General features: G+C 40.1%; 1 protein-coding gene across 5 annotated transcripts in view; it reads left to right on the top strand.

Moving 5' to 3' along the window:
• Positions 1-21,359, top strand: part of mast2 (microtubule associated serine/threonine kinase 2) — a 133,499-nt gene that overhangs the window by 14,828 nt on the left and 97,312 nt on the right. For 4 of the 5 annotated variants that reach the window (XM_026346255.1, XM_026346254.1, XM_026346253.1 and 1 more), the window contains exons 2-3: positions 13,440-13,590; positions 13,837-14,024. In XM_026346255.1, the coding sequence (XP_026202040.1) occupies positions 13,440-13,590; positions 13,837-14,024 (339 nt within the window). The remainder of the gene's footprint in view (positions 1-13,439; positions 13,591-13,836; positions 14,025-21,359) is intronic. The other variant, XM_026346252.1, reaches the window with a different exon arrangement.

The raw sequence follows: 21,359 nt of genomic DNA, 5'->3' as shown, positions 1-21,359 counted from the left end.
AGATCATTATCTAGTAACTAAACATATCTGGATGTGGGTGGCTTACCACCTTGGCTAAACAGTTTCCTCTAGGAAAGAATTCACCAAGCTGTGTACGTCTCTTCTATTTGACAGTGATTACATTTTTATTGGCCACAACCACAATGTCTTTCCTCATCCTTAATGTCATGTTTTTCATGACCTAACCTTATGCTGCTGTTGTCAGTCATGTATATATCTAAATTTCCAAAATACTGAAGCAGCGTTATGTTTCCACAACACAGTTACTGATGCAGTATAGTTTCATTATGAATGTCCCTCCGGGATCATTGTAGATTTTATTATTTCATAATGGCAGCAGTCTTAGAAGTTGTACCAAATGCCTACATACCCATTATGTGTTTGTGTTTGTGTGTACCGCTCTTGATTTTGGTGTGTGCATGTTTTCAGGCTGCTCCACACACTCTCCTGACACTGTTACAGTTTATGCTAATAACCTCAGTGTTTGTGTTTGGGCTTAGTGCTCCATCATTTTGTTGGCTCTCTTCCTACCAGCCTTCTCCTCCTCCCCACCATTCTTTCTTCCGTCTCTCAGTCGCTGTTTTTTTCCATCTGTTTATCCTGAGTCATAGCAGAGCTGTTGGGGCTGGTTGATTACCTTAAATAAATTGGAGATGGTGCAATAGGCACTTTTTCACATCAACCTGTGATTTACGTTAAAGAGAAACCAGATTATCTTGTTTAAAAAGGATTTTGATTTAAGATTGTTAGATCCTGCATTTCCTGTTGCGTTTAACATGTCTTGACTTAATTCATTTACCAGAACGAAAAACACAAAAGGGATTATAAATGAACCTCAGTTACCAGTAAGAAGGCAATATAATCACAAATGCTGCTGTTTTCATTTTTCATTTTGTGAGGAATTTGGTTACACATAGACAATGACTGGGTTCTGTTACGTTCACTTGGTCCTCAGGTGATTAAGACTATTAAAATTCACTGTTACTGCATAATGTGTGATTAGCATTGTCTCCAACCACACAGCAAAGATGACGAAGATGGTTTTTAATGAAATTGTTAATTTTTCTTGAATAATAATACCACAACAAATAATTATTCAATGTGTTCTTTATAGCTAGGAAATCCCTTAAACATGAAATCTATAATGTTTGTCAGTCTGTTTCTTGTTACGTTCTGATGTCTGTATCCTGAGTTCTCAGCTCCAAAACCCACTGGTTCATACTGAAGTGTGTATCTTTTCAAAACAGCCTTGTGAAGTGAACAGTTTAATTTTTTAAAATAGCTCAGTAATTTCCTGAAATAGCAGCACTTCAGCTTTTAACAGATGTTTGTCAGACAGTAGAAAATGTGTTGTCAGTTCACAGATGCAAAACCTTTCATAGCTGTGATTAGTTTAATGAAATGCTAATGAGAGTAATATAATAATAATAATAATAATAATAATATTTTATAAAAAAAAAAACAAGAAACGGATGACAAGGAGATTTCCTTAAGGCTACAGACTAAAATGTAAACGCAATGAAAACAAACGGAAAATTAAAAACATCAATTGGACCTGAATTACTTAGGTAAAATAAGAGAAAATAAATAAAAATCAAGTAAAAGAAAGCATAAACTTACATCAGGATGATCTTAATGGTAGCTCATTAATGACTTTCGATACACACCTTTAAACCTTATTGTCTCCTCGACCTCTCATGTAGACCCAGGGGTGGTCTGGTGGATCACATCACTTCAGGACCAACATGGAGACCTGTGAAAACAACACATTAATCCTAATGCTCACTGGTCTTTGACAGACAGCCTGCGCCAAAAATGAAAACAGACAGCTCTTGGTTAACCATGCTAACCCCACTGCCAAACCACACATTTATACTGGCAGTCACTGCAGCAGGACTCCTGTGGGAATAATGTAGCATGCTAGCTTTGTACAACATAGGCTGAGAGAGGATAACTGTGCTTTGGAAAAGTAATGGCTTGTCACGGAGAATTATCAAGATGGATTACATTCCAGCACTCATTTTGGATACAGGAGAGGAGCTTTAACGAAAGCACTTGATCGTGGTTCTTCTGAGTAGTGTGAGAGACTGGTGTCATTAGACCCAGAGTCAGACCTCTCGCATAAGTGTCTAAAGATAATGATTACAACTTGTGTTTTGTTTCATTGATCTCATCACACACATTAGACATTTATTTTTATCAGCAGATGCTGATTTAAAATAAGAGATCAAACAGAGTACTAGTTTAGATAGTGGAAGATAGTGTTCATAAGTCTAGTGTTCATAATTTGAAACCAGATAACTCTCCTTCCTCTCTGATTTATATTGCATGTTGCCAGATATAATACTGTGTAATCCACAGAGTTGGAGCAAATGAAAAGTTACGGCCTGGAACTCTCGTCCAAGCTGCAGCACTCCCCATGTACCTTTCTGTCATTTTTAAAAAGCATATTTCTTACTTTCATGCCTCTGACCTGCTGCACTGCCAGGGTCCATGTTGTTTCTGTTACTGAAATTGTCACAGCACACCAGATCTCTGGAGGGGTTTCTGTATTTTTGTATGAAATGTTAAACATAATCTATTTGAATCAAATGATGTGTTTTCACACCCAGTTTCACTCAAGTTGCACAAAACTAAATGTAGAAACAAAGGAAGCTCATGACCAACACATTTTACACTATTTTCAAAGATGTTAGCAAATATAGTAAGGCGAGTTTATAGTTTATGTAGTGCCTTTGTAACAGACTGAAGAATTTCAAAAGTCTTTAAAGATTAAATAAAATATTAATATAAAATAAACTGATACCATTTTTTGCTTCATTCATTCTGTCTGCGAATGCCATAGTAAAATATTTGACCAAAATAATTCCATATGCAAAATAATTGGGAAATTAAACAATCTGCCTGCTTGAATGTAGCAGCATCTTTGCTCCTTCCGTCAGTCTCGTCCTTTTGTCTGCTACAGAATCCCTTATTGAGGACACAGCTCTGGGCTGTAAAAGCACCCTCTGCCTCAGTTGAGTGTCTTTGAAATCCTAAGCAGATAAATTACATCATGAATAGGAAGTAACATGGTGTTTATGCAGAGCGGAGTAGAGCTGTGAAAATCCAATTTGCTAGTTCCTAAACCTCTAAACAAAGAGCTCCTGAGGGTGGGGGTGCATTGTCTGAAAACTGTATAAGCATTTTGATAGCAAGACCAGTGTTCAGTGCCAATGTTGTCTTGATTACCATGATAGACAGATACAGTATGTCTGTATATGTTTTTAGCAAGACAACATACTGTTGTATATCAGTACTCGAGTAATGTCACTCTGGTCTTGACTAACAGCCAAAGACACAAAAACCAGACACAGTGACCAGGTGTGTCCACTGAAAGAGTGTCTCTGTTCATCTGCTGCAGAATTTTAAACGCACAAGCCTCCGTCTATACATGTCCACTTTACACCACTCACATATTAATATGCACGATTACACATGATTTCCTCATCACCCTTTTCCTGTCGGGTCAGTGCCAGACACTTAATGAGCTTTATCTCTGTGCCGGCTGTATGAAAAACCATTTAGCTTCTCAGCCCACTTCATTATTACCATCATCTTGCAAAGGCTGGTCTAAATGCTAATGCTTAGTGTGTCTGTGTGTGTGTGTGTCTGTGTGTGTGTGTGTTTATTTATCACTTCTCATCACTTATTCATGAGTGACTGATGGACTTTGACTATAACACAAACCACCAAACCTCAGAGATTTGATGCTGTCATTTTTGTGTGATGCACGAGACACCACATGTTTGATTTTTATCAAATTAATTAATAAAAGTGAGCGGTTTTCAGAGCTGATTAATTGCTTTAGTTCTGTTTTGTATTTGTGAAATTCTATAGATTAAGCCCCTGCTTGGCTAGCTGAAATAATAGTTAATATTAAAAACTAAAACTGGGATGAATAGTTGATTATTAGATTTGTGTATTTACAGAAAATTAACTGGAAACTATTTCACAACTGAATGTAAAAAAAAAAATGTAAAAAAAAAACACTAACTTAATTTTAATAATACACCCGTTTTTGGGGTAAACAACAAACACACAGCGTTTAAAATAAATGTTTGCATCCAGACTTAAGGCACAGATGCAAAGTGCTGCCTCAGGATGTTGAGAATTGATGTTTGGTCATTCAACTGAAAATCCCCCATATCAATGTCTGTACTCAGTCCAAGTCTTTACTTTGTTAATGATTTTTGAAAATTCGGAGCCCTCCCATCTGTTTCATATTATTTCTGTCAAAATGTTCAGCTTGTGTCTCTCTGCAAGGCATCAGGGAACAGTTTCATTACATCCACATAATCCTTCTCAGTTTATTTCATTTGTCATCGTTGAACTCCACCGCTGATCCTCTCCCTGCACAATTCTTCAAACAAACTGATTTATGAAAGCTGAGATAGCAGATGCTCTTTTTTCCAGCTGAAATATTCATTCATCTAAACCAAATCTGGTCTGCATCACTACTTTCTCCTCTCACAACAATATGTGTTTGTTTGAAGAAAGGAAAGGAAAAATTCAACCTTTGCGAGCCTTTGGCTCATCCTGGCACAAACATTCTGCTGAGCGCAGACAGGAGGAAGAGGCTGAGGAGGGAGGTGTGACATTTTACAGCGTGACATTTTCTGAATGCGACCCACTGTTCACCACGAGACCTTGCTTCTGTAACATTTTCACTCCTCATTTCTGTCTCTTCTTGCTGTATTCACCTCTGCAGCTGGTTCCAAATCCCTTTTCTTTAATGAATAGATCCACAGCAACCGTGTTGCTATCTGCACTGTGGTTTATTCACCTCAAGTCCCCCCAGTGGAACTGTGTTTGCCGGTGAAGGTCATCTCACACTGGGAGAGGGGCTGTTAAAGGAGACAGGCTGGAGCTGACCTGCTGAGTCTGACCTCTTATTAACACATACCTCATCAATCGTTCCTCTTTTTCTTTTGGTTTTGTTCCGTCTTTGTTGTCTCGTTTTCTATTTTCTCTTTATCCTCTGAATCAGAGTAACACCCTTTAGCTGTCAGCTACAGCTAAAGGGTGTTACTCTGTGTGATGTTTGTAATGTGCAAACCTTTTTGGAGTTTTGTTTAACTCCACCTTTCTGTTGCTACCTTCCTCTACCAGATAGTAATGTGACTGATAATAATGAGTAATGATTGTTGACAGTTTACAGCTCTATTCTGTAGCTGCTTGAGCTAATATTATCTTCACACGCTGCCTAGTATGAGCTGCTTCACAGGTCAGAATCCTGAAGGGTGCGATTTGTAGCTTTTATGCCTTCGAACGAGAGTGACACATTTTCCATTAAACATAGCCAACATTCAGATTCATGTTAATGGAAACAAAGGGGGCTCAGGTGAAGCCCACAGCCAATTCACTGATTCTATGACTACATTATAATACATTACAAAATCTCATCTCAAATGCAAATAAGAGAATAGAAAACCAAATATATGTTTTTTTCTTACATCAGAACATCGTTCTTATATTCTAGAACAGTCTCTTATAAAATGAACCTTAGTAAACCACAGCTGATAACGTGCAGTTACAAAAAAAACAACATAAAAAGCACCAATTCCACAAATTGATGGTGGACATCACTGTTGGGTGTAGACCAGCGTGTGTTGACCTTTTGTGGTACTACTTCACATTTTCCCACAATGTAGAAAAAAGCAGTGCAGGACATATATGTGGGCTGTGGCAGGGAAGCTGAGTCTTCTCTGAACCCCTCTTTATCAGTTTCATGACATAATGTGGTCAGATTGCAGGACCCTTCCCTACATTAGATTTCAAACTAATATATGGAAAGTTCTAAGAATGACCATCTGCACCTAATCCTGCACCCCGTCTGTGGCTCACTTACCTCTTTTTGTGCCGTTTTTAGCCTCACCCACCGTCCCTGATCACACCGTTTGTTTAGGAAGGCAGGCATGACCTCATGGTAATAGAGCAGCGGAGTCTCTTATCTCTGTCAGCCTGGCCTTGGTGTGGGCCGTCTGTGGGTGTATCTGCACCCACTTTTATCTCGTGGCTATTTTTTTTTTTGGTTTCAAATGTTAGCTGGTGAACTCGTGCCAGTTCCCCACTTCACAGAAAGGCTAGAGACCATTTTTTTGTGCCTGAATAACTCGTTGGAAGTGGTTGAGTGTTGCTGCAGACCTGGGGACTTCAACTCTATAGTTTAAATATGACCTATATACCTGCCGTGAAGAGATCTCTGCTCTGAAGGCTGTAGCACACAAATAGAAACAGACTGTTATCTTTAGTAAACCTACTGAAACACACAAAGGACATTCACAGTTGGATTTGTAGCTACATTTGTGTACGTTCTTCTTCCTAAAGCCAGCTGACAAATTTGGCTGTGGTCACCGTGGCCTGGCATAGCTCACTGGGCATTTCTTTGAGGTTAACATTTCAAAAACACTAATCAGTTGTTTTGTTTTGCTTCTATTATAATTAGCAATTTACAGTGTCATGTGGGCTCTTAACAGTTTGTAAATAGGTTAGGGTTTATCGCTTCAGATGGTATTTTAGACTAAAGTAGCAAAACCTGTGAGATGTATGGAAAAATGTTCTGCATTTAAACAATCCAGAGGTTTTATTTGAAGCTTTACTAAGCCCCAAAGCAGCAACAATAAAACTCCAGAGATATGTTCAAGCCTGCCTGCTGAATTAATGGTTGCCTTTTATTTTTCACTCCAGTTTTTATGTTTTATGCTAATTTGTTTGGATATTTGTGTGGGAAATGCACATTTCAAATATATGCTTTATCTGTGCTTTTTACTGTGTAACAAAACAAGTAGACTCATGATAACCTTTGTTTATTATATCACAACCATAAATTGCATTATTATCCACAATAATCACAATATGACTTTTTTTTACCAAGATGATTAAAGAGATGAAAATGCTCTTCATGTTTAGGAGAGATTTGTTTTAAAGTGATTTAGGTGTCTGTGTGACTCTTGGCATGAGTAAAATCACTTTAAAGTGGTGCATCTTCCATTTACCAGCTGCTGACCTGTGAAATTCACAGTCGGCTACATCAAACTGAATGAATGGAGCCAGTGTTTTACCTATTTGCTGTCTGTTTCTGTAAGCTCATACTCTCTGAGGTGTGGGCGTTGTCTACAGTGCAAAGTGTCTGTGGGATGAGGTCATTTATATTGCTTCACATTCTGTACATCTTACAAAGAAGGAACCTTCAGTGAAGTCAGAGGTTATAATGTGGTCAGTCGTTGCTGTGTTGTATCGTACAGTACGGTTGTTATTAACAACAGTGCCAAGAGGCACAGGAGATGCTGTGCGGTTACAGATTAACCACAAAATGCTGCAACTCTTCACACAGAGTAGTCTCGCTGGGAACAACATGAACACAAAGCCACAGCTCCAGATGCAACTTACTAATGGAAAAGAAAGAAGGAATGATCTGAAATCTGGAACATGATTTAATCTGAAATTCTGCTAAAAAGAGGGTGCAGTGCGTACACCTCACCAACTTCCACAAACACAACTGTGTCCTGAAGTCATTCACATACTTTGTAGGAAATTAAAGGAACATTTGACCCACTTAAAGTGTCATTAAGAAGAACTGGTTGCTTATGTTGGAGTAAACGCACTTTAACTTAGCGATGCCGGAAGCCAAGTGCATTTCTGAGCTGTGTTTTCTTTAGACGGACTTGAATTTGACCTGTGGTTGTTTTATGGAAACAATTTGTTTCTTTCATGGTAGGATCTGAATAAGATTTTCACCATGCTAAGTCTTTTGATTGTGGTGTTTTAAGCTCATTAAATCATTTTGTTTAGCATGGAGTTATGTGGGGGGGCTGTGGGTTTCTTTTGTTGTTGTTGTTGTTGTTTTTGAGATTTTTAGCTTGTTTCAGTTCTTTCTTTTTGGGTGGACAAATATTTTTCTACAAACCACAGCTGAGGATAGGGAACATTAACCCTCCCTACATTTCCTGAATCTCCCTCCATCAATTTGCATCAATTAGCTCCTTTTTGTTTCTCCTCCTGTCTGTAATATATCTACTTCAGCGTTTTCCCTTTAGCACCTTGTTCCAACTTGAACACAGCTGGAACACATCAGTACATGCATCAGCTCCCATTAAAAGCTATATATTGTCTTGCACGCGCGCACGAGCGCGCACGAGCGCACACACACACACGCACACACACACACACACACACGAACGCACGCACGCACACAAGCACACAAAGTGAACTCTGACACAGCACTCCAGCCTCTACCCACGTGTATGGACAGGGCGCAGGTATGATGCAATGTAATCCTTCTTAGACACATGTCATTAATCTCATGATGTAACACACCAAATTATTTTAGTTCGCTCAGCAACTTGAGGCAACAATAAGACACACACACACACTCTAAAATCAGCAGAGTTAAACAGCTAGTAAAGTCATATATCAGTCAAACTCCTATGCAGAATATGTACTTCAGCAAATACACCTAACGACATCATTGTGTTGTTGACTGTGATGAATAAATTAATTTAGAATGGAAGGTTGAAGCCAGTTTTCCCATCAGACTGATAAATGTTGTTAATAAATATCCAGGTTGTGCCTACACTGACAGAACTTTAGAGCAGAACGGGTGATAGATTTAGATTATTTTGAGTTTCTTCTTAGGCATTTTGTCTTTAAGCGTTCAGGTGTTAAGTGGTGAAGCAGTAGGTACAGGATGTGCTGTAAGTGCCGTGTCTCCACCAGCTCTGTAGCTGCATGCAAAACAGCATCAGTACCAGCAGGTCCTGACACAAACACAGATCTCTGTAGATCTGACAATTATTTTCTCTGTACTGTACAGTTGAGACACACAAGAGGGTAACAAGAGAGACACCAAGATAAACAGTGTTTTAAGTATGCAGCGTGCCTACACTCTGCTGAGGCAATAAGATGGCTGAGACATTAGACATGCCTTAAGAGGCCTGAAGGAACAAATGATGATACTTCCCAGAGGAGAAGCTGCTCTCACGGGCGTGCAAATTAAATTTGACACACACAGTGTACATCAAGTGCTGTCTTTGTTTAGAGCCCAAATCCAGTCACTGATGAGCTACATGATGGACAAATTGAAGTCAGGACAAACAGAAAGCAGAAAAGCAATCATGCATATTGAAATGTAGGGTTTGATATTCACTGTCATCCCTCGAGGTTTTATTCTCCAAGCACCTTAACGTTAGTGGAAACTGGCTAACTGATTTGGAAAGTAGGAAATGAATCTAACAACATTTTCTAATTTTGATCCTCAACTGCAGTGATGTAAAATATAGATTAGATAAATTAGTTGTGAGCTGCTTATGTGAACATGAAATGAACACAAGGCCAAATAGGACAAAGCACATAAACAACATGAACAGGTGGTAAGCAATCTAAAACACCTTATGTGGAGACAAAACTAAAAGTGAGTACACATGAAGTAATGGTAGTAATACCTCATTACAAGGCAAAGTGGTGTGCACAAAACTACAGTAATTGGATAAAGGAAGTCTGTTAACTCTAACTAGTTTTCCATTTTCTAAATCTCAGAATTTTACATTCTCAGTGCAGTATTTTGTATTCATAGATATGAAAACCTTCTACAAAAATAGGACCCAAGTTATAATAAACAGTGTTTAAGAAAACGTATATAATATTTGAAAAATGTCATTTCTCTCAGCCTTTAAGCCTCCACGTCAGTTTATTGTCACATGTTCACAGTAAAGCATCTGGCTGAGAACATTGCACAAAAACTGCTGAATGTTAAAATCTGCCTTCCACTATGGTCTGTGTCAGTGCTGAGGCAACACTCTAGTACTTCTCCAGTGGTCATCCTGCACACCCACACAAAATGGTTTGTGAAAAACAGCCTGACATGTGGCCATTTCCTCACTGAACCAGCTGACAACAAAATAGACAACTCCCAACAACAACCTGACTGTTTTATCCTGCAATGCACACGGTCCACTTTGCTGTTTAGTGGCCAGTCATTGATCTCCATGAGCTGTGTTTTGCATCTGCTGGATTAAAATTTCCTTGCGAGCCAGCGAGGTGAATTTGCAGTTCTCTCTAAGCTGTCAGCTCATTGAGTCAACAGGCAGCACACTCTGGAGCCAGAGGAGTTTTTAAATCATGTTTTGGACCATCTCACCACTTTTGTTGCCAGAAAAACAATACACAAGATTGATTAGGGCTCTTTTTTGCTGCGTTGGCCTGAGCTGCAGTGAAATTACAAGACCGTGGGAGAGCAGCTCTGCTGATGAGCAGATCTGTCTGTACAGTCAATGGCAGAATCGCCTTACTTAATCTGCATGATGCACTAAACCTCTGATGAGCTCTGTGTCCACTAACTGCATTATCTTTGTACCCTTTGTATGTTTTTGTGAATGACAGATGTGATAGATTTTCTCTATCTTTCTATATTTCTCGGCGGGACGCAATAAAAGATGAACACCCCCCCAAATGTGATGCAGCACAAGGGTTCAGAGCAGGGCGGAAGAGAAGCCAGAAGACAGGAAGGAGAAGAAGATTATGAAAACAGGGTTTTACTTCCCTGTCAGTATTCGCTGTCTGTCTGCTACTGTCTGTTTTTACATTTTCTGGTTATCTGGCCAGCTTTTATCCTTATGTGCTTTTAAATCACTCTGTAACAAATCCTTTTGTTGGATCTATTTTTGTATCAAAGGAAAGTTGGATCCCTACCTGAACTGTTATTTCTGCTGAGGAGCTGGAGTAGCATCAAATGTTATTCTACTTGTCTTAAAGCATAGCTGCACTGACCTCTGTGGGCTGAAAGGTATAATCCTCCTGCACACTGCACACTGCACACAACGTCTTAGCTGGGTGTGGTTCAGTGTCTGTGGCACTTGTGACCACACTGAACTGTGATGTTCTGTAGTGTAACACTACTGTGAAGAGTATGATATCACCACTGGCTGCCAGCACAAGCAGGATTATGAAACTGTCAGTTTTTAAAACCCTTTTGTAAAGTTCTCATTTTCATGAGTCTGCAGGAGACATTAAAAACCCAAGCCAGTTTCCACTTAATATTTAAAGTTAATGTTAATTTGCTGTATCTGGTAAATGCTGCAAGCAGATTTCATCATTTCAGTGAAATGTACATAACAAAGCCTGTTTTTTTTCTGCTTCTGTCTAAAATCTGTGAACAACTCACACGAACACATGAAGATTTTAGGATAGTTTGTGGCATTCACCAGATTTCCAATGCTTTGGTCTGTTTCATTCAGAAAGGCCCCAGGATTGATGGTTCTAGCTTCTAGTTTGTAGCTGTGAATATGACCCACTGTAAAAATCCAGTTGGGCCTATTGAGATGACTGAAGCCTAACCTGAGCAAATATAAGGTTTTCAAGTATCTGCTCTTTTCTTGGCTGAGGATAGGAGTCATAGGACAAGTGGAAATAGATCTGATTCTGAATTATTCTGATGAAACTGCCAGCCACAGCAGGCCAGTTGAAGCAGATACAATCTCTGGTTGAAGACATTAAATATGAGCATATACATGTGTGGGGCTTCTGTGTATTGATAACTCAGTATTACAGGTGTCAGTGTTTGCACAGTGCTTGCTCATCTGCAGCACTGTAGAATACAAAAAGCAAATAATAAGCTAATCCTATACTATATAAAATGAAACGCACTGCAATCCTGTCCTCGCTTCCCCTGCGCTGCTGTGGACTTTGTGCTGTAGACTTTGGTGTTCACTGTGTTAAGCAGACATGTTTGTTTGCCTGGTGTTGAGACAGGTGGCGATAACCTACTGCACTAATGACTGAACACACACCACTGTAGTCTGGATTGCTCCTTATCTGCCCAAAAAGAACCTAAAAGAGGAGGTTTGCAAATAAAAAGTTGTTCTGAGTGTGAACAATGCCTGAGATGTAATGAGGGAGTGTGTTTACTTTGCAACGACACCCTTAAGAGTTGTGTAACGTGTTGATAGCAGCAGTCTTGTGAAGCTGACTTGCTGAGTGTCTGTGATGACATCTGTGATAAATCATAGCCCAGTACACACACACACACACACAGACCTCTTAGTTGTTTTCCACCTACATTTCATTTTCAGTGTGCACGTGAAGCTCATATGAGCACATTGCATTAAGATTACTGTGTCTGCCACCTGCTGGAGCACAGACTGTCAAGCTGTCACTCTGCAATAATGTGGTAATACAGGGCAGTGTGTCATATGTTGGACAGATAGAAATTGCTCTTTTGCTGCGGTCACACATGACGGTGAGATAGAAACAAGATGTCCTCACTGAAGTGTGAAACTGTCTCCAGGGTAGCTCCTATGACACCAAGTGAAGCAGCACATGTCCATTAGCTTCCTATGTTAATGTGATGCAAAAGTACTGAGTGTTCACTGAGGGCCTGTTGCGGCTCATTTACTCCAGCCTGAGTTAATGAATGTAGGTTGCACATGGCTGCACTGTGTGTGTGTGTGTGTGTGTGTGTGTGTGTGTTAGTGTGTTTATAGGTGTTTATCACAGTGTTTTAGTAGTTAAGAGGGGAGTGGCTGGTTCTGGTTTTACTGGTGGGGTGGGGAGTAACGGAAGCTTTCACTAAAACTCTTGCATATGTGCAGCCAGCTGTGACGTGTGTGTGTGTGTGTGTGTGTGTGTGTGTGTGTGTGTGTGTGTGTGTGTGTGTTAACGTGCACTGTCCAGATGTTTCTGGAAAAGTCTCGTCAAGGCCTGGTCCACCGGCAATAGACACTAGAACTGAGCCCAGGCTAGCTAGTTTCCATGGCAACGGTGTTTCCAAATTCCCAACCAGAACCTCACATGCAGACCTTATGTATGGTGTGTGTGTGTGTTGCACTGTATTTTCTCTGCAGTGTCTCTTTGGAAAGAAAAGTTTGGGGATATTAAGGAAGTCCAGAGGGTTTTTTCCTTTATTACTGTGATGGATAAAAAATCAGACTCTTTGGATGTCACAGTTTGAAATGTCGAGTTTTACCACGAGGAGCAGGCATCACCCTGCTGACTGCCTCTTATACAGATAACTGCTCCTGTTTCATGCTGACAAATCAGGTGTGTGTGTATTTCACTGCTCAGTTGTGTGTGTATTCCTGTGTGCTGTGGCTACGTGTGAAGGAGATGTGGTATCAGCAAGTGGTTGGTCTTGTGTTTTTATAACTTTGTTTAGACTCCTGGCCCACTCTCACAGGGACATGACAAAGATTTTTCTGTTACTTGATACTGGGTTTAGGATATACGGTATATTTTACTGGATTTACTCTCATTTTTGCCATAACAGATTGCTGTGGTTGAGTTTAAGTCAAAAGATATTCCACTTACAAAGCGCTCACCATGATTTAAGCTGTTTTTTTAAATATATTTTCATTTGGACAGCTGTTAGTTTTGAAGTCTAATGTCTTTTCTTCTTTTCTCTCCAGAAGGAGTTTGCAGCCCCCCCTCCTCTCCTCTTCAGGAAGCTGAGTAATCCCGACCTATCACCTGCAGCAGCGACCGCCACAAAATCCAAACTTCACAGACAGCTCAGCCAGGATGAGAGCCGGGCTCGACGCAGCAGCATGGCTATGACTGGTAACACACACACACGTCATTCATTTTCTTAATCCTGCCCCAATCTGCCTCACCCATAATCTGTAAAGTGAAAATTCCACCACAGATTAACTACAATATTTCACCAAACCGAGGTCATGTGATGGTAATAATCCCAAGTGAAACTGCAGCTGCAGAAATGTACAGTTGGTTGTACTTCAGCTTTCCTCAGGACAGATGTGTTCTCTGTGTTTAGGAATATAACTGATTCCTCTAACTTGCCTGCAGGTAAGCAGCTGCTGCCTCTGTCTAGCAGTCTGCACACAGGGGTGAGTCAGCTAGCCTGGCAAGGGGCCTCTGGAGGTTTTGGAGGGCCAGGGGCCATTGGAGGAGCATCTGCGGGAGGAGAGGTGAACAACCTGGTCCGCATGAGGAGCCAGGCTCTGGGACAGTCTGCTCCATCACTCACTGGACTGGTCAGTAAACGCTTCCAACAAAGACATACACTCATTTCACAACTCCTCATAATCTCTCAGGTTCAGACTTAAATTTATTTTAAATTTATATTAAGAATTTTCCTCATCGGCTCTGTTTAGTCTAATCCAAGCTAAATGTTTTACATGCACGCCTTTAGCTCCATGTGGATCCTGGCTGTTGCACTAAGCTAAATTCAGTGAAGCAGACAGAGGATGACTCAGGCTTTCAGAGCCACCAGCAACACACACTCTCACACACTGCACCTTCCATCCACAGAAACACTTTCTGACTAACTGCTGGCAGGAGGAAATGGACTAGAAATGACATGAAATGAATGGTTGGGGAAGATGTACCTCTGTGTGCGTGTTTGCTCAGTGGTGTAATTGGTCAAGATGCAGCACAGTGCTGTGCTGACCTTGTATGACTGTAGGTTCATTTTGCTGCAGTGTTCAAGCAGGTCACTCGTTGTGTCCATGTGTGCTCTACTCTGACTTCTGCTGGTTGTAGAGAGGATGACATAGAACAGGGGCTCTACAGTACACTGCTTCATTAGTCTAAACATATGATTTGTAATGAGTTCCCTTTGTATTATTCAGGGTTTGAAACTCTCTCTCTGAAACTGTTTTGGTATCTGTGCTTTTACTGCCTGAGGTTTTCACTTTATTTCTTTTCATTGATATTTTTGTTCTTCTAGCTTTTCTGGTTCTTTAACCCTTGCAACACTGACATGTTGATGAATGAAGCAAAATTAGAACCTAGTTAGAATCCACCAGCTCAGGTTAAGGATGATTTAAAGTAACCTGTGTTAGTGTTAAACACAAACAGCAGCTGAAGGCCACCAGCAGATGGCAGCAGTGTTTAATGTGAAGAATGCCTAGAGCTTTGTCTCATATATGGAGGTTTCTCCCATACAATCACTCACATGTTGAACATGTCAAATGTGTTACAGTGGCCTTTTCCAGCCTGATCATAAACTGCACAGACTATATAAAACAAGAGTTACAGGTTTGGAAAGTTTCAGCACATGAAGTCTGTTAGTACTGTGGCAGGAATAAAAATACATTCTTCTCAGTTTCTCTGTGGTCAGACTGGTTAAAGGACCACCATCTGTGGTGAGGGGGGGTTGGACAAAAACCCATTAAGTTAAAATGAGTTGTGTTTGTAGTTTATTTTGGCTGGTTTGGATGACTTCATGCTTTTTCCCTCCCTGTGACTCTCTGAGAAGCATTGGTCGATGTGCAGGCAGCAGGAAATTGTAGCCTGGATTTAAAACAGAAAATATGATCTGCAGAGTTATTCTAGCTGAGCAAATAATCACAGGTTATTATTTTTCTCAAGGCCAAGTTTATTAATGCTTTCCTTTTTCTTGGCAGGCTCTTTCCTCCTTCCTGCACGCTGTTATTCGGCATGTGTCTGGCCCTGTTTTGCTCTCACTCTCATTCTGCTTCTTGGTAAACAGCAGCTCTTGCTTTTATCATATTGAGCCCAGTGTTGTTCCTCAGGGTCACGATTGTCAGAGTTTTTAAATTACAAGGCTTAAAGCTCCAGCTCGTGGTTTGAATTGACTTAGATTAGGATTTAGGAGGAACACCTGAGCCTCGCTCGATTACTTGTCCTGTTTTTCACCAATCTTTTCTTCTGACCTGCAGTGTCATATTTTAGCCAGTTGTTCCTCAGCATGTCTCTGCACCATTTTTGCTTTTATAAACACAATGCACTTTACTTGTCAAGCTGTTTAAAAAACAAGTTGGGTTATCTTTTTACTCCTTTGTTCTTTTACTTCTTTATTTGTCTTGAGTTTATGCTAATAAGCGATTATGTCCACTTGTGATTGTAGTGTAGTACATGTAGTACATGTGTTTATTAGCCGTTATGGAGGAGGCTTTTAGTATGTTCTATTACACACTTGAATACTTTAATGCAATCCAATATCAACCAGCTCTGCCATAGAACTTTAAAAGCTTGTAATGTTCATTTTTTGCCTCTATCAGAGAGATTTTGACCTAGTTATGGTGTATGTTTACACTGCACATTTACATTTTACATCTTTACTCTACATGCGTGCATGTAATATGGGAAACAAATAAAATGCCGTACTCCCAATTACATCATCATTAACTACGACATCAATAATAAACATGCACTGCCGCTGAATTAGGAAGGTCTATGAAAGTATCCACAAAACTGGAATATTTTTATATTAATTAAAACTTAAATTACGGCAGAGCTGTTGGCAGTACCAGATAAGATGGCCACACAGTGTACATTACAGCATTTACTTAGACAAAGTCAGACAGTTAACCAGAGAAAAATGTCTCTGCAGACCTTAAACACATCTCAAATAAATATGGAAAACACCCACACAATACTTCACACTGTGATTATTATTAATTTACATTTCTGTTTATCTAGAACTGTTCATGAGGAAGAATCTCTCTCTCTTTTTTCTTCCAGTTTTAGTCAGGAACTGATCCAGGAAAATCTGACCTAGCATTTGCCTTCTGTTGTAGTTTTGAACAACAATGTTGATTACAGTTCTTGGTGACTAAAATAATTTCACAACGTAGTTCCATTTATGTTTATTCATGTATTTGCACGTTTGTCTCCTTTTTTTTGCACCAAAATCAACTGCACTCAATAATAGAAGAATGAAAATGTAGATACTATGATGTAGCCGTGATGGTGACCTGTACAGTTACAATACAACACTATGTCCATCGCATTACCATCAGTCAGCTGTTTCACTGATTACTTAATGTGGGCTTTTACTGACCATGGAGCCCAGGTACTGTAGCAGAAAAGCCTGTGGGTAAATATTCATATATTACCTGGTCTTTGTAAACATGACATCACTCATAAAATCTGTTTAATGCTGCTTCAGTAAGAGGATTAGTGTTTTAAAATGTATTTGTCCCATCAGTGTTGAATAAAAAGTTGTGTGGGGCCACCCTGCATGTCAGTGGATAGAGAACTTCCTCCCTCGGGGTCTGTCTGTGTTTGTGCCGTTGACACCTGTGTTGTGTTATTAAGTGAAATGAATGGAGCTCGTGTGTGTGTGTGTGTGTGTGTGTGTGTGTGTGTGTGTGTGTGTGTGTGTGTGTGTGTGTGTGTGTGTATGTGTGTATGTGTGTATGTGTGTATGTGTGTATGTGTGTGTGTGTGTGTGTGTGTGTGTGTGTGTGTGCGCGCGCGTGCGTGCGTGTGTGTGTGTGTGTTGGAGAAAACATTTGTGAACGTCCAGATGGTGTTTACCTCTTCACTAATGGACGAGGGTCTGCTCGCTCCTGCTTCTCCACTCTCTGACACACTAGTGTGTAAGTGCATGTGTGTGAGTGTTTTCTCAGCGTAACAATCCAGTATTGTCTGGTGGTGTGTGTGTGTGTGTGTGTGTGTGTGTGTGTGTGTGTGTGTGTGTGGGAGTGTGTTTTTGTGTTTCCAGTATAATTGCCCCTAAGTGCTCGGCATCTGAGCAGTTTATGGACACACAGTATTTGCAAAAGAAAGAAAATGATCCTTTTTGTCCAGAGTCTCTTTATGAGCTTGGTCCTTTCACTGAGCAGCTTCATTGAGTGAAGAGGTGAAACTTTGCAATAACACACAATCAGATTAGCATATTATTAGCATTTGTTTTGGAGCAAAAATAAATGAAAGGCTCTACTGGAGGGTGAATACAGGGCTGAACATGAAAGTGGAGTGCTGCTGTAATGTTGCAGCCTGTTTATGATCATTAAATACAATCAGACTCTGCAGGGAGGGAGGCAGGTTCATGAAAGTTTGGAACGAGGAGATCACAACAAGACTCAGGTGACTTGAGAGTTTCCTCCTCATTTCCTGTCATGGGATGGGGGGCACACCAGTTGCATTTAATGTTTCAGGTAAAATCTTTCTTTTCTTTCTTTTTGACACAGTATAGTACTATGCTTCACGATATCATGTTGCCATCACATATATAAAATGATCGTGTGTTAGTGCGGCCTAATGTAAAAAAGTGTGCAAACACTTCTGAAGCTGACTAATTAACACACGGTGTCTATTCTAACTTGTGTGCTACTTTCACTTCTAGTCTAGGAACATGAGAAATCACGATCTGCATCAGTGCAAACAAAGAGATAAATAAAGCCTGGAATAAACAGAGCAGTGTGCAGACATGCAGTGTGTAGGCAGTTCTTTGTGAAGTACACCTTCTGTCTGCAGACGTCAGATCTCAGCCTCAGTGACCTCATCCTTCATGCTGGTGTGTTGGAACTGATGCAGCTACCACTTAAATATACATGAGAACACGATGAATAATTACTGCACTCTTAGCTATTCCCCTCTGCTCAGACTGACAGAGACGATGATGACGACAGCTGCTTTAACAGCTCATCAGCCTCATCAGTCATCAATGTTCTAGACTGAGAAGCAGCACTGATTGCATCTGTAGCTGATCAGAAACTGACTCAGTTCTTGTCCAAGTCGTAGGTTGCTATTTACAGTTAGGAACCTACAAAATGATACTGTTATTTAAATATTATATTTCTGAAACTAACATGTACATGCAGGAGTAACTATGTTTAGAAATAGCAAGAACACTGAGGATGAGATGGTATATACATTTTTATGGAATCCAGATTTATAGACCCAGTGTCCATAATCTCTCTGACTAGTTGACACTGTTCTGTACTGTGTTTTGTATGGGGCGGCTGGTTAGTGTAGTGGTAACATCACCGCCTCCCATGTGGGAGACTTGGGTTCAAATCCCAGCTATGGCTACCTCCCAGTAAGGTCCCTTGAGGCAAGACCTACGACGCTGCCCTGCCTACCCTTGTAACTTGTAATGACTTGTAAGTCGCTTTGGATAAAAGCGTCTGCTAAATGACTGTAATGTAATGTATGTGTGTGTTCTTTCAAATTACAAGAATAATGATCTTAATATCACAACTACTAGATCTATTGCTGTTAGGTTAGTTAGTTAGGTTTTGATAGGTTTAAGATTTGTGTGGGACTTAGGACCGATGTCTTCTTGTGGTTACATCTTAACTGCTGTTGTTTGACTTAAAGTGCTGATCGTTTAAAGAGTTATCTGTCAGGCAGGGTGCTGTACTGTTGTTCATTCTGGAGCAAATGTCCAACCTGTCTGTATTTCATACTGCAAGGTCACTAAAAGATGTTTCCTAGTAAAAAGCACAGCAGCACCAAGCCTGTAAAATGCTTTGAGGGTAGAAACTGTGGTGATGACTCATGTTCAAGGTTGGACTCTGTTAGTGGAGATGGTGAACACGGTGAGTATGATGTGTGTATCACACAGCTTATCTCCTATCTGCATATCTACATAAAGTTTGCCCTGTTTATTGTAACAGTCACTTGACACACACGTCTTCATCTTGCCGCAGGCTGTCAGTTGTCCTTGTCATCAGCATGATTCATAGCTAAAGGAGGAAACTGTGTTCTTGCTCTGTTCTGACCTCACCTGCTGAGACGCAGCAGGAAAGGCATGTCCTTCCCTTTAACACACACACACACACACACACACACACACACACACACACACACACACACACACACACACACACACACACACACACACACACACACACACACACACACACGCAGTATATTCTAATCTATATATACAAACACACTGCACAAAAAGCAGCACCTGCATTAAGCTGTTTATTATTTGAGAATTGGAATTGACCCTGACAGGCGACTACATTTGATATATAATATAGATTATATTAAACATAAAATATGACTAAATGATGCAAACTTAACTTTTAAAAATATGTTTTATCTAAACAACATTTTTGTGATGACTTTTTAACTTTCATCTGAGACAAAGAAGCCAAACACCTCAGGAAACAGGACTGGAGAAAACATTCAATGCTAAATTTAAACGCAAGATATTTTCTGTATCTGGTGTCTGCTGCGGTCAACAGTGCACGGGACATTTGTATGAGTCATATAACTAACATAAACTGGGCAACTCCATTTGATCAGGCAGGCAAAACCTTTACAGGCATTTACAGTACTTACTCATGATGTCAGTGTTTGTTATCACTCTAAAAGAAACACATTCTGTCTTCGATGGTAACCCAGGTTTTGTACATGTCCTCAAAGACTTGAGGATATCGCCGACGGTGTCTGTTCATGCAGATAGGAGGCTCAGTTGTCTACTGAACCTCCAGATTACCTCATCTGAAAAACTGAGAATATGACAGGACAGCTAGATAAGTGTCAGACTACAAGAACCGTTTATGCTTTAGTCCATTGGCTCACCTGGACCACTAAAAATCCTCATCAACAACCAGGATTAATATTCTCCCACCACATCAATACAGATGGAAGCAGATGAAGTTTGTTTTTCTCACGTTGAAAAATTACATTACGAAAGTCAACAGAATTCTGTCTTTAATGCTAATTATAGCTGGCAGAGTATATAAAGCACTACAACTAATTCATAATCATATCTGCTCATTTTAAATGGAGTCCGGTCATACTTCACACTCAATCTTCTCTAGTGCAGCATCCAGACATAGGCATAGCTAAGCTTCCTATCCTTCATGCTCAGATTAAGGCAGAGATGTCACATGCATCAATCCAACAGAGAATCAGTACAGATGACACATTCCGTCCTTCCCCCCTTCTTTTATAATCTCCTTAGTTTTAAGACGGGGCTTATTTTTATTTAATATATCTATTTATTTATTTATTTTTCTTAAGACTTAAAATGACCCGTCACAGGCACATGCTGCTGTCAGACTTCTTTGCCTTTTCCTGTTGCATGTTTCATATTATTTTTATATTTACATTATTGCTGTTATTTTATTCACTCTTATTCTGGTTTAATCATCTTGTCTCCGTCTTCACTTCATTCTTTCTCCCTCTTTTCTCTCTGCTTTCATCTCTTGATCCTCTTTAAGTTGAGAAGGAGAGGCTTAAGCTTAGGAGGAGTCACTCTCTGTGTTAGTGGAAGAATATGCAGTGCTGAATTGAGCTGGCAGGCAAACAGTAACTGAGGTCCAGGTGAGAGCCGAGTCCGCTCAGCTCGGCTCCACATGACTGCAGCATGCTTGCTTGAACTTGAGCTCCACAATACAAAAGAGATGTGGCAAACAGTGTATTTAATGACAACTGGTTGTGAAAGGTCTGGAAAAAGGGAAATTTCTCTGAAGAAGTCAGTAGATACCATACTCACATCACAGTGATATAACAAGGTTCAGTCATAGTATTGTTAGGATCTTTCAGAATCTGTACTAATGGTGTAGTGATCCTTCAAATCCATGGTTCAGTTGTGACTTTTAGAGCCACAGATTTAGTTTTTGTTTTCTAAATGGAGGGTTTTATTAAATAGT

The sequence above is a fragment of the Anabas testudineus genome, chromosome 4 (genome assembly GCF_900324465.2).
Source record: "Anabas testudineus chromosome 4, fAnaTes1.2, whole genome shotgun sequence".
NCBI classification, from domain to species: Eukaryota; Metazoa; Chordata; class Actinopteri; order Anabantiformes; family Anabantidae; genus Anabas; species Anabas testudineus.
This window is presented reverse-complemented; position numbering and strand designations above follow the sequence as displayed.